The sequence below is a fragment of the Oncorhynchus clarkii genome, chromosome 2 (assembly GCF_045791955.1).
Source record: "Oncorhynchus clarkii lewisi isolate Uvic-CL-2024 chromosome 2, UVic_Ocla_1.0, whole genome shotgun sequence".
Lineage (NCBI taxonomy): Eukaryota > Metazoa > Chordata > Actinopteri > Salmoniformes > Salmonidae > Oncorhynchus > Oncorhynchus clarkii.
The window spans coordinates 66234024-66246211 of record NC_092148.1 but is presented as its reverse complement, the minus strand read 5'-3'; the positions used below and the strand labels follow the sequence as shown (position 1 = coordinate 66246211).

The 12188-nt window shown below is 39.8% G+C and overlaps 1 protein-coding gene across 1 annotated transcript; it reads left to right on the top strand.

Annotated features, from left to right (window-relative positions):
- The first annotated feature begins 2147 nt into the window (after window positions 1–2147).
- Window positions 2148–6820, top strand: LOC139382096 (tetraspanin 3a). The gene is made up of 7 exons (XM_071126042.1): window positions 2148–2346; window positions 3169–3360; window positions 4022–4096; window positions 4377–4478; window positions 4586–4738; window positions 4832–4915; window positions 5878–6820. The coding sequence occupies exons 1-7, from the start codon at window positions 2284–2286 to the stop codon at window positions 5968–5970; spliced, it is 762 nt and encodes a 253-aa protein (XP_070982143.1). The 5' UTR covers window positions 2148–2283; the 3' UTR covers window positions 5971–6820.
- The last annotated feature ends 5368 nt before the right edge of the window (window positions 6821–12188 follow it).

Sequence of the window (12188 nt, the reverse complement as noted above, 5' to 3'; positions counted from 1 at the left end):
GGTCTGTAATTTTTATCATAGGTACAGTTCAACTGTGAGAGACGGAATCTAAAACAAAAATCCAGAAAATCACATTGTATGATTTTAAAGTAATTAATTTGCATTTTATTGCATGACATAAGTATTTGATACATTAGAAAAGCAGAACTTAATATTTGGTACAGAAACCTTTGTTTGCAATTACAGAGATCATACGTTTCCTGTAGTTCTTGACCAGGTTTGCACACACTACAGCAGGGATTTTGGCCCACTCCACCATACAGACCTTCTCCACATCCTTCAGGTTTCGGGGCTGTTGCTGGGCAATACGAACTTTCAGCTCCCTCCAAAGATTTTCTATTGGGTTCAGGTCTGGAGACTGGCGAGGCCACTCCAGAACCTTGAGATGCTTCTTACGGAGCCACTCCTTAGTTGCCCTGGCTGTGTGTTTCGGGTCGTTTTCATGCTGGAAGACCCAGCCACGATTATATTTCACGCACCGTTGTATTGTTTCTATACTGGTGTTTTTTTTGTGATTTAATTACCTTGTCCACGCATCTCAACTCTCCTGCGCCTGACTCCTTTTCACCAGTTACCCAAAGCCTTGATAAATAGTTATATTTTGTTTGTTTTAACTCCCACCCTTCAGCTCCACTCAACCCCTTCCATCTACCGCTTAACACTATCCATATTGGATTTCTATTTTACATATATTTTTCAACTGTGCTGTGATGTTTCAAAAAAGTTCTGAATCTTTCTATTCTCATAGTTTCTACAGATTGTAAATTAAAGACTTACAATCATTATTTTACCTCAGCAGGCTTTTTATTTGAGAGAAACAGTGATTTAATTGACTCTGGTCAGTCAGTCGACTTCTCTTCCTTCTGCCATTCTCTAGCTGACTTGAGTGTTAACCCGTCAACTTCTAGTTGTTTTCATTTCAGCAATTTACTACCTATAATGTGCTAGATGCCTTGCTTAATTTTAAGATACACTTTTTTTTAATCCACTAGGGCTGATGTGCTTGATCCATTTTTGCTGCAGCTCTCTGCTCCCCTGATTGCTGAATCATTAACCCATATTTTTTACCCTGACGATTATATCTGGAACTATCCCCAAGGTTTGGAAGGCGGCCTATGTACACCCCCTTCACAAAGGTGGTGACCCTTGTGACCTAAATAATTATAGCCCTGTTTCTAAACTTTTTCTCCAAGGTAAAATATTAGAATCTCTGATTAAATCTCAGCTAAAATGTTTCTTATCTTTGAAATGTATTCTAAATGTACATCAGTCGAATTTTAGACCAGGTCATAGCACTCTCTGCTGCATCCCTAGTTATAAATGATGTGCTTAACTGTATGGTTAAAAGGCAACATTGTGCTGCCCTCTTTATTGACCACTCACTGCAAATTCTGAGGCTTTCCTATTGGCCTAGACCAGGCTGCATGTAACTGGTTAACCGCTACGGGATCGGTGTGTCCCCCGTGGGACCGTTGAGCTAACATAGGCTATTGTTATTAGCATGAGGTTGTAAGTAACAAGAACATTTCCCATAGACATATCTGATAGACATATCTGATATGGGCAGAAAGCTTAAATTATTGTTAATCTAACTGCTCTGTCCAATTTACAGTAGCTATTTCAGTGAAAGAATACCATGCTATTGTTTGAGGAAAGTGCATAGTTATGAACTTCAAAATGTATCAATAAACCAAATTGGCACATTTGGCCAGACTTAATACAACATTTTGAACAGAACTACAATGGTTCATTGGATCAGTCTAAAACTTTGCACATATACTGCTGCCATCTAGTGGACAAAATCTAAATTGTACAAACCTGGAATAATACATTATGGCCTTTCGCTTGCATTTCAAAGATGATGGAACAACAACAAAAAAAACGTTTTTTTTCTTTGTATTATATTTTACCAGATCTAATGTGTTATATCTCCTACATTAATTTAACATTTCCACAAACTTCAATGTGTTTTCTTTCAAATGGTATCAAGAATATGCATATCCTTGCTTCAGGTCCTGAGCTACAGGTAGTTTGATTTGGTTATGTAATTTTAGGCGACAAAAAAAAAAGGGTTAGATCCTTTTAATCCGTGTTATTATACACATCGCAAGGATGACCAGCTCATCGGGTCACATGACATACAGCTGGTTTATGTGACGCTAGGACTCCGGTGTGTGGAAGAGAGAATCCACTCCAGTCAGACATGAATTGTAAACGCAGGAGGACATAGCCAGTTAGTTCACAAATACGTTTTTACTGTAATAGAGAATCCCTATTTTAAACATGGGTCAGTGTGGTATTACCTCATCAAAGACAGTGCTGGTCTTTCTGAACCTCATTTTTTGGGTAAGTTAAAACGACATCTGTGTCGTTCGAGAATGCGCAAATTCTCATCCACAACATTATACGCAGCAACCTGCTACTTACTACCATTCAATGCAACCTAGGCCATGTGGCTGTTTATCTATTTTTATCTTCAATATACTGTTTCGGCCTTTGGGTTACTACATAGTGCAATGTTCTTGCAGTCATGTTGCTATCCCTTTTACATGTAACTAACGTTAGCTAGCTGAACATTTCCTTTTGTTCTCTGTCTTTCTTTGTCTGGTTGCTTTGGCTACTGCGGCTAGAATCAGGGAGTTTCATGCTGGGCTTCTGTGCCCCCTTTGTCCCAGCCAATGTATTTGTATCTTTTTAAATGCCCCTTCCCATAAAATGAAACGGTAGCCTAATAGCCATACTGTAAGTGGGTCCTCAACATAAAGTGTTTGTTGGCAGCTCTTTTTCTAAACTTCCATATGTTAGGATATAAAGGGAAAGGGGGACACCTAGTCTGTTGTACAACTGAATGCCTTCAACTAAAATTAGGCTTGAGCGATCAATTAACACAATGGTCTTTGCCAGTCAGTAAGAAATCAAATAATTCCAATTTGAAGGATTGAGTTATTATAATGCCAATGGGATGGTTGTAAAGTTGTATGATTTTGTGTCAGACAAACATGTCTTTTGGCTCATCCTTAGCCCATAGCATGCTCAAGATTGGCCTCTGATTATTTAGACCAAACAACCTCCTTGAGGGACCATCAGGCCACACTGATTTGAACCTTTTTTTGTTTTATGTTTTTTTTTTGTGTGTGTGATTTAATACTCTCTCCCCCTATAATACAGGCAGCAGCAGGGATTTTGTGCTATGTTGGAGCCTACGTGTTCATCACCTATGATGACTACGACCACTTCTTTGAGGATGTGTACACCCTTATCCCTGCTGTGACCATAATTGCAGTTGGAGGCCTCCTTTTCATCATCGGTCTTATTGGATGCTGTGCCACAATACGAGAAAGCCGCTGTGGCCTTATAACGGTCAGTGCAGGGCTCTACGCTGATGTTTTTTACAGGGAGCAAGTGTGCGCATAAGTTGAAAAATGTAGGCTCACACAAAGAAATTTAGGATCACAATGAAAAATATTTGAGGTAACAACGTTTTCTTTGTAGTAATGGTACAAGCGTGACGGTCATGAATCTGCGCTCAATGTATTCGGGCTTCGGTGCAGTGAAATAATCATTTGGGTGCATATGCAAGTAAAATGGTTGCGCTTTAGAGCCCTGCAGTGAATGTTGCCTTATCCCCTACTACTACAACATTCAAACTGGTCTTAGAACTCCCTCAGTAATCCTGTTGGCCAGAAGACTGGCCAGCAGAGAGCTTTTGTATCATGTTTTTAAAAAATAATTGTATTTCACCTTTTATGTTGGATAATCCTTCATTACAGTGTTGATTTAAATGTGTGACTTATTTCCCATCTTATAGTGGGTTAACTGCCTTGTTCAGGGACAGAATGACATATTTTTACCTTGTCAGCTCGAGGATTCGATCCAGCAACCTTTTGGTTACTGGCCCAATGCTCTAACCACTAGGCTACCTGCTGCACCAAATAAAGATCTTAAAATGTTCCTGTCTGCCTCAGGGACTCTTTTATTTTCAGGAGTTTCTTATGTTTAATTCTTTCTCTTTTCACCACAGTTTGTCATCATTCTCCTGCTGGTGTTTGTGACGGAAGTGGCTGTGGTGGTTCTTGGTTATATTTACAGATCAAAGGTGTGTAAGTCAAGTACATATTGATCAAGGTTACATTTGTGAAAATCAGATTTTGTTCAGGATACCAATTATCTGGATATGTTCCAATGTGAAACTTTTTTTTTCGTTTAACAATATTAAAAATGTTCTAGTAGGAAGTGTATCTTATATTTAGTGTTCCCATGAATGGAGAAAGTGTTATCTTAAGTGGTGATTCACTATAGCCTAGTATTCATCAGAAATGCATTAATGAGGTAATGTAAGATTGTCCCGTTAAGCCCAGTAACCTGTTTGTTTACAGGTTGAAGATGAGGTCAATCACTCCATCCAGAAGGTGTACAATGAGTACAATGGCACCAATGCAGATGCCTCAAGCCGTGCCATTGACTACGTGCAAAGACAGGTGATAGAATGTAACTTGGGCAATTCATGTTTTGTGTAACAGTTAAGTTATTTAAAGCTGTATTGAAATTATCTAGTGATAACCATCACCATTTGTCATGCCTGCAGCTCCATTGTTGTGGAATTCACACTTACTCAGACTGGATGAACACACGCTGGTTTAATGAGTTTCAAAACAACAGTGTACCAGTGAGCTGCTGCAAACCTAATGTCAGCAACTGTACAGGCTCTCTAACCCGTCCTGGAGACCTCTATCCAGAGGTAAGAGATTGTCCAAAACATACCTATGCTTTGCTCTAATGCATAACATACACATTGATTCTCTTACACAATGTATTGTTTGTGTGTTTCCAGGGATGTGAAGCCCTTGTTGTGAAGAAACTAAAGGAGATAATGATGTATGTCATCTGGGCTGCACTGACGTTCGCTGCAATTCAGGTACAGAACCAATTCCATCAGCCCTCTTTCGTTCAACTAATGGATGTGTTGTTCCATCATGTGACCCCCCCCCCCTGCCCTTCCCTATGGTATGACTCATGAAGTGATTCATTATGGAGGCTGAGTGGGCCTGGGTATGCCGTTATTATGTCAACCCCCAGCCACACTCCACCAGAGCCTCAAGGAACAGGGCCTAGAGGGGACTGTTTCGTAGGGACAGGGAAAATGCATCTAGGAATTTCTGGAAAAGGGAAATGGCATGGCCACAAGGACATCTCAAACTAGGCTAAATGGAGCCTAAAGGAAACATTGTCCCCTGCCACTTTGCATTGACTTAATATATTAGTTACTTTGATTTGTTATAATGTTCATAATCTGATTCTGGAGGCAGTGGGAAATTGAGTGGATTAAGACGGCATGTCATTTGTTGGATTTACCCCTTTTCATTCCGTTCATTTGACTACAATGAGGGGGCAGCTGCATGACAGAGAGCTGCTTTTAAAGTGCTGTCATTCATTATTTCAGTAAAAATCTTTCAAATGTATTTTCTGAAGCCCTTTTTACATCAGCAGTTGTCCCAAAGTGCAATACAGATACCCAGCTTAACCCCAGGACAGCAAATGGTTCTAGTCTACATATAAATAGCAGTTTATCAATGTACTGTAGTTGCATCCTTTTATAATGTCACCTCTGCATTTCATCAACATTAGATTGTATATTATTTTATGGGCTAATGAGTGTGTGGATGTGAATTTTCTGGTTTGCAGTAATCCTAGAGGCTTTTCACCCAGAGGCTTCCCTGTTTGCTGCTGATGTAGTAGCTTTGTCCTTGCTCAGCCTTTCCTGGGAGAGTAGTTGGCCTAGTGCCCAGGTCAGAGGCTGACAGGTGACATCCTTAGGAACAGATGGATGGAAGACATGGATGACACTACACTTCAACCCCTGGTGTTTTCCTTTCCTAGGTATTTGGGATGCTGAGTGCCTGTGTGGTGCTGTGCCGTAGGAGCCGTGACCCTGCCTACGAGCTTCTCATGACAGGGGGAACCTACGCATAAGGAACACACACACCTAGGTTCATGGATTTGTCAGTGGGGGATGGTTCACTGGCTTGCCCAAGCTCAGGTCTCCTCTGCTGTAAATTGAAAAGCTCCTCACATGGTGGCTCATACTCCACAATGGTGATGGGTTAAGTAGTGAATAACCTGTTTATTTACATGCTATGTAAGTTGGTATTTTGTTAGACTTTTTTTCAAAAAGCCACAAGCCAAATTCTTAAATGGTGATTAAACAAGTTTTTTTTGGTTATTTGTTGCTCTGTGTTATGTGACAAATGATATTTGTTGCGCTTAAGTTTTACCTGTTGTTTGAGGTACACAAGGATGAGGCCTCTGTGAATGATAAACCTACTGTATGGAATATGTGGACTGAATACTTTACTCATATCAGTTTGCAATATGTGTATGGTTTTGGAATATTTTATAAATATTTGCATTTATCAGGTAGCTGAGTTGAACATTTCCTGTGTGTGAGGTTGCCTTGTGCTACTGCTTTGTTTGGCCCAGACCTCACCCTTCACCAGCACCATTCTGTTTCTGATGAGAAGCAGTTGAACTATAGACGGTATACAAGTCAATGGCACTGCGTCGGCCCACCAGGAATGGGCAGTAACCAAAGTGCAGTCAATTAACTGATTTGCTTTGCAAGAATGTGGGCATTTGATTAATCCACATGCACTGTTACTAAAATGTTCTGTTGTACTTTCTGTGTGGCGTTGAGCACACTCGTGGTATGTAGGCCTAGTTATAAAATATAAAATTAGATTTTTAAGAAATGTAGTCATGTAGAGAAAAAGAAACCAGAGATGGGGGGACTTTAACAAGGAAATAAACTGTATTCCAGCCAGAAGATTTTGTAGTTTCATTTATTTCTATATTTCACAAGAATATGCTCACTTTTCTCTGCACACAACCAAGACTGTAGCCATGGCTCTCTTGTGTGGACATTAGAGCTGTATGGTTTTCTCCAGACAAAGCACCCTGATGTTCATACACTAATTGTCTGAGAGCTGTTGTCATTGGCAGAGCCAGTGAGTCACATCCTAAACCACTTTTGTGGAAATATCTTTCCCAGGGGGAGGGAGAGCTGGCTTTAAGTGATTCATGGTAGCCATGCTTTTGGTTAAGCACAGAGTCCGATGATTGGGTATGTCTTAATCTTGTTATTGGGACAAGCCTTGTCATTAGATTGTTAAATTGGGTATCAGGGTGCCATGTCTGTATTAAAGCTACAAATGTCTAGCTACTTGCAAAGTTTCTCTCTTATGCGTCAGCTAACAGTTACACAGTAATTGTAGATTGGGACTTTGAGTCAGGCTCTTGGTGACCAGATGCCTTTGAACTGCTCCCAAGTGGCACAGTGGTCTAAGGCACTGCATCTCAGTACAAGAGACTCCACTACAGTCCCTGGTTCAAATCCAGGCTGTATCACATCCAGCCGTGATTGGGAGTTCCTTAGGGTGGTGCACAATTGGTCCCGCGTCGTCCGGGGTAGGCTGCCATTGTAAATAAGTATTTGTTAAATATTTTTTTTAAACTAGTTGGATCAGTCTGCACTGTAATGTGATTTGTCTTGAGTCACAAATGGACAGCTGCTTGTGGGGTTTCCCAATAAGTATTGTATTTACTTGCAATGAAGCCTGTAAAGTTTTAAATCAAAGGAATTTTGTATTTGTATTACTGAAAACAGAGTCAAACAGCCTGGCTGACCTATGCGAAGGAAACTGACAACCTCATTTGATAGTCCACTTTATGCAATATAGCTGATAAGAAATACTTTATGTAAACACTTTCAAAGCTAGAGTCCTTCATAAATACATTTACAATTGTCAGTCGAATAGTATTCTTAAGGAAAGAGGGATTAGAAGTATCACCCTAAATTCATCTAAGCCATTGTATTTTCCTGCCAATTCTAGCATGTGGACAGTATCTCCCACTTAATTGCTCAAACACACAAGTAATATTCAATACTAAAGAATATAAATAGCTCTGTGACTACAGTGTGCGAGTGCACTTTACTTTGCAGCTGTCCTCGATACAGTATGATTCCTAAACAACACAAGGGTCGTTCCTCGAATAGAGTACATTTTGTGTAGTCTAATTTGGTCAACTATTCATTTCACATTCTGCCATAAAAGCACATGTTCCACTTCACAAATAATAACATATTGTAAGTGCCCATGAAGTGTCATTAAGTAACTGGGTTGAGGTTTTCATCTTAAAGCTGCAATATGTAACTTTTTTAGCGACCTGACCAGATTCGCAAAGAAATGTGAGTTATAGATCTGTCATTCTTTATTGAAAGCAAGTCTAAGAAACAGTAGATATGTTCTATGTGTGCTGTTCTATGCTTCCCAATCTTAAGTTTTGTTTTTGCATTTATTTACTTTCGTTTTTGTATACCAGCTTCAAACAGCTGAAAATACAAATTTTTGATTATGGAAAATATATTTCATAGCAGTTTAGATGGTACAATGATTCTTTACACTATACTTGCTTGTTTTGTCACAAATACTGAAATTAGGCTAACTGAATTAGAATTTGAGCAACCAGGAATTGGCAGAGACATTTCTGCATAGTGCATCTTTAAATCAGCCATAAATCCCATTGTGACATGTGGAATTGAAGCTTGTTGTGTGCAGCAATGAGGGGCAATTGAAGCTTCCAAAACATTTTTAATTATTAAAACATTCCTAATTATTAAAACATTCCTAGCCTATCTAGGGGTAACGGGGTTGACGTGTTATGCTTGACATGCTCAGTTTTTACCAGAAAATGGCAAAAAATAGAAACTGCTCACCTGCTTTTACACTGATTTGACTATTGTAAACTCAGCAAAAAAAGAAACACTCCTTTTTCAGGACCCTGTCTTTCAAAGATAATTAGTAAAAATCCAAATAACTTCACAGATCTTCATTCTAAAGGGTTTAAACACTATTTCCCATGCGTATTCAATGAACCATAAACAATTAATGAACATGCACCTGAGGAACGGTCATTAAGACACTAACAGCTTACAGACGGTAGGCAATCAATTAAGGTCACAGTTATTAAAACTTAGGATACTAAAAGAGGCCTTTCTACTGACTCTGAAAAACAACAAAAGAAAGATGCCCAGGGTCCCTGCTCATCTGTGTGAAAGTGCCTTAGGCATGCTGCAAGGAGGCATGAGGACTGCAGATGTGGCCAGGGCAATAAATTGCATTGTCCGTACTGTGAGACGCCTAAAACAGCGCTACAGGGAGACAGGATGGACAGCTGATCGTCCTCGCAGTGGCAGACCATGTGTAACAACACCTGCACAGGATCGGTACATCCGAACTTCACACCTGTGGGACAGGAACAGGATGGCGGCAACAACTGCCCGAGTTACACCAGGAATGCACATTCCCTCCATCAGTACTCAGACTGTCTGCAATAGGCTGAGAGAGGCTGGACTGAGGGCTTGTAGGTCTGTTGTAAGGCATGTCCTCACCAGACATCACAGGCAACAATGTCGTCTATGGGCACAAACCCATCGTTGCTGGACCAGACAGGACTGGCAAAAAGTGCTCTTCACTGACGAGTCGCGGTTTTGTCTCACCAGGGGTGATGGTCGGATTTGCGTTTATCGTCGAAGGAATGAGCGTTACACCAAGGCCTGTACTCTGGAGCGGGATCGATTTGGAGGTGGAGGGTCCGTCATGGTCTGGGGCGGTGTGTCACAGCATCCTCGGACTGAGCTTGTCATTGCAGGCAATCTCAACATTGTGTGTTACAGGGAAGACATCCTCCTCCCTCACGTGGTACCCGTCCTGCAGGCTCATCCTGACATGACCCCCCAGCATGACAATGCCACCAGCCATATTGCTTGTTCTGTGTGTGATTTCCTGCAAGACAGGAATGTCAGTGTTCTGCCATGGCCAGCGAAGAGCCCGAATCTCAATCGCATTGAGCACGTCTGGGACCTGTTGGATCGGAGGGTGAGGGCTAGGGACCCCCCCCACAGAAATATCTGGGAACTTGCAGGTGCCTTGGTGGAAGAATGGGGCAAGAACTGGCAAATCTGGTGCAGTGCATGAGGAGGATATGCACTGCAGTACTTAATGCAGCTGGTGGCCACACCAGATACAGACTGTCACTTTTGATTTTGACCCCCCCTTTGTTCAGGGACACATTATTCAATTGATATTAGTTACATGTCTCACATTCAATTTATGTCTCAGTTGTTGAATCTTGTTATGTTCATACAAATATTTACATGTTAAGTTTGCTGAAAGTAAACGCAGTTGACAGTGATAGGATGTTTCTTTTTTTGCTGGGTTTATGTTCAATGTTTCTTTTGAATTAAAAAAAAAAAGCAATAGTTTTATGGTCCATTTTAAATGAGAGCTCAGTTCATGTAACAGGGTTGACCTTAAAATCAGGGACAAATCACATTAAATAAATAATCATCTTCAGAAATGACTGTCAAAGCAACAAAATAACTAGGTCTTTACAATGATGGTGAAATTGTGGGGTTAAGTGGGTTAAAACCTCATGTAAAGTCCACTTTTTAGGGGACCTGCACTGTTCTGGTACCAGTTTCAAATGTCATTTTAGCTTATAAATGCATGTGGCCACTGTAGGTCGAAATAGCTTGCATTGAGCGATAGCCCTGATTCTCACGGACACAGGAGTATATCTTTAATGTCTGTGTCGAGTAAACTCCAACTGTGGAGTAGGATGTGAAATCTGACACCACTTGAAGCTGGGATGACCCTCCTACCATTTCATTTGATCTTCTGACTGTCCAACTCCTGGCAGAACCCTATGTCACAGCCACTGACTAATGGGGCTTTAAAGACAACTGGGAACTCAAAGAAGAAGAAAAAAGGTCAAATCATGACGTCAGTGATCTTCAGGTCGGAAAGTCTGAGCTCTAGAAAGATGCTTGAGTTTCCGACTTGGAATTCCGAGTGTTCAAAACTGTTTTTCCCAGTTGGAGCTTGTTTTTTTTCAGAGTTCCCAGTTGTATTGAACTTACTAAAGTCATATTTCTGAGCAAAAGCACATGCCAGCAATCCTTACATCTGTAGCAAAGGCAGTACAGTAGACAGGCTAAGGCTGCTTCTCCAATAGAAATCCCTGATCACACTTGTAGGTGATGTCATGTTGACGTTGGCTAGCTAAGCTCATGCGTAGAAACATATCATCGGGTCTAACTACACGAACTGCGCATGTGTAGGCCATCAACTCAAATGCACTCCTTCAATATAAAGTATTTTTTGACGAAAATGAAAACGTATCAGTTGGTCACTTTCACGAGGTTCAACTACTTAAGACATTGGCTCGAATCTAGGTTGTGCCTTTAGATTTTGAGAAAATTAACAACTAAGGAAGAATATTCACTAGTTTTGATGGTTTCACTATTATTCTACAATGTAGAAAATAGTAAAAAATAAAGAAAAACCCTTGAATGAGTACTGTACAGTGGGGCAAAAAAGTATTTGGTCAGCCACCAATTGTGCAAGTTCTCCCACTTAAAAAGATGAGAGAGGCCTGTAATTTTCATCATAGGTACACTTCAACTATGACAGACAAAATGAGGAAATAAAATCCAGAAAATCACATTGTAGAATTTTTAATGAATTTATTTGCAAATTAAATATCTTGTTTTTGAGATATTTATCCGAGGGCCATTAAAAGGGCGACCATCCCTGCTCTAGTGCATTCACAGATTGATTAAAAGTCAACTTTATCAAAGTAATGTAAAATAATGAATATATGTGTAATGTTCACAGTGGTGGGGGCAGACATTTTGATCAAGAAAATAACTTTCAGAAAATATGCATATTTTCTCAAACACTAAACATACCAATATGTATTTTACAGTTATAAGGTGAAATCTTAGTCATTTTATTATTTGATTATACTATATTTAGAAAGCATATAAGTCATTTCAAGATGTATTCATACAGTTTTGTTGAAGAAGAAATATTTCATGTTTTCATATTTTTATCATATTTGTACTGTGTACTTGAGTTTGTGTCCTCAAAACTGACTACACCTTAGCAATTTATAATTATTTTTTTTACCAGAAATGTGAGATTTAAACCTTTTTTGGAGTATGCAGAATTACAAGTTATTGTTAATGTCCCTCTTATGATAAATAATTACTTTTGAGGATTACATAGATTACACTTTATTTATATTTATATAGATTATGTTTAGTTACATTTAACTGGTTCAAATCTTGT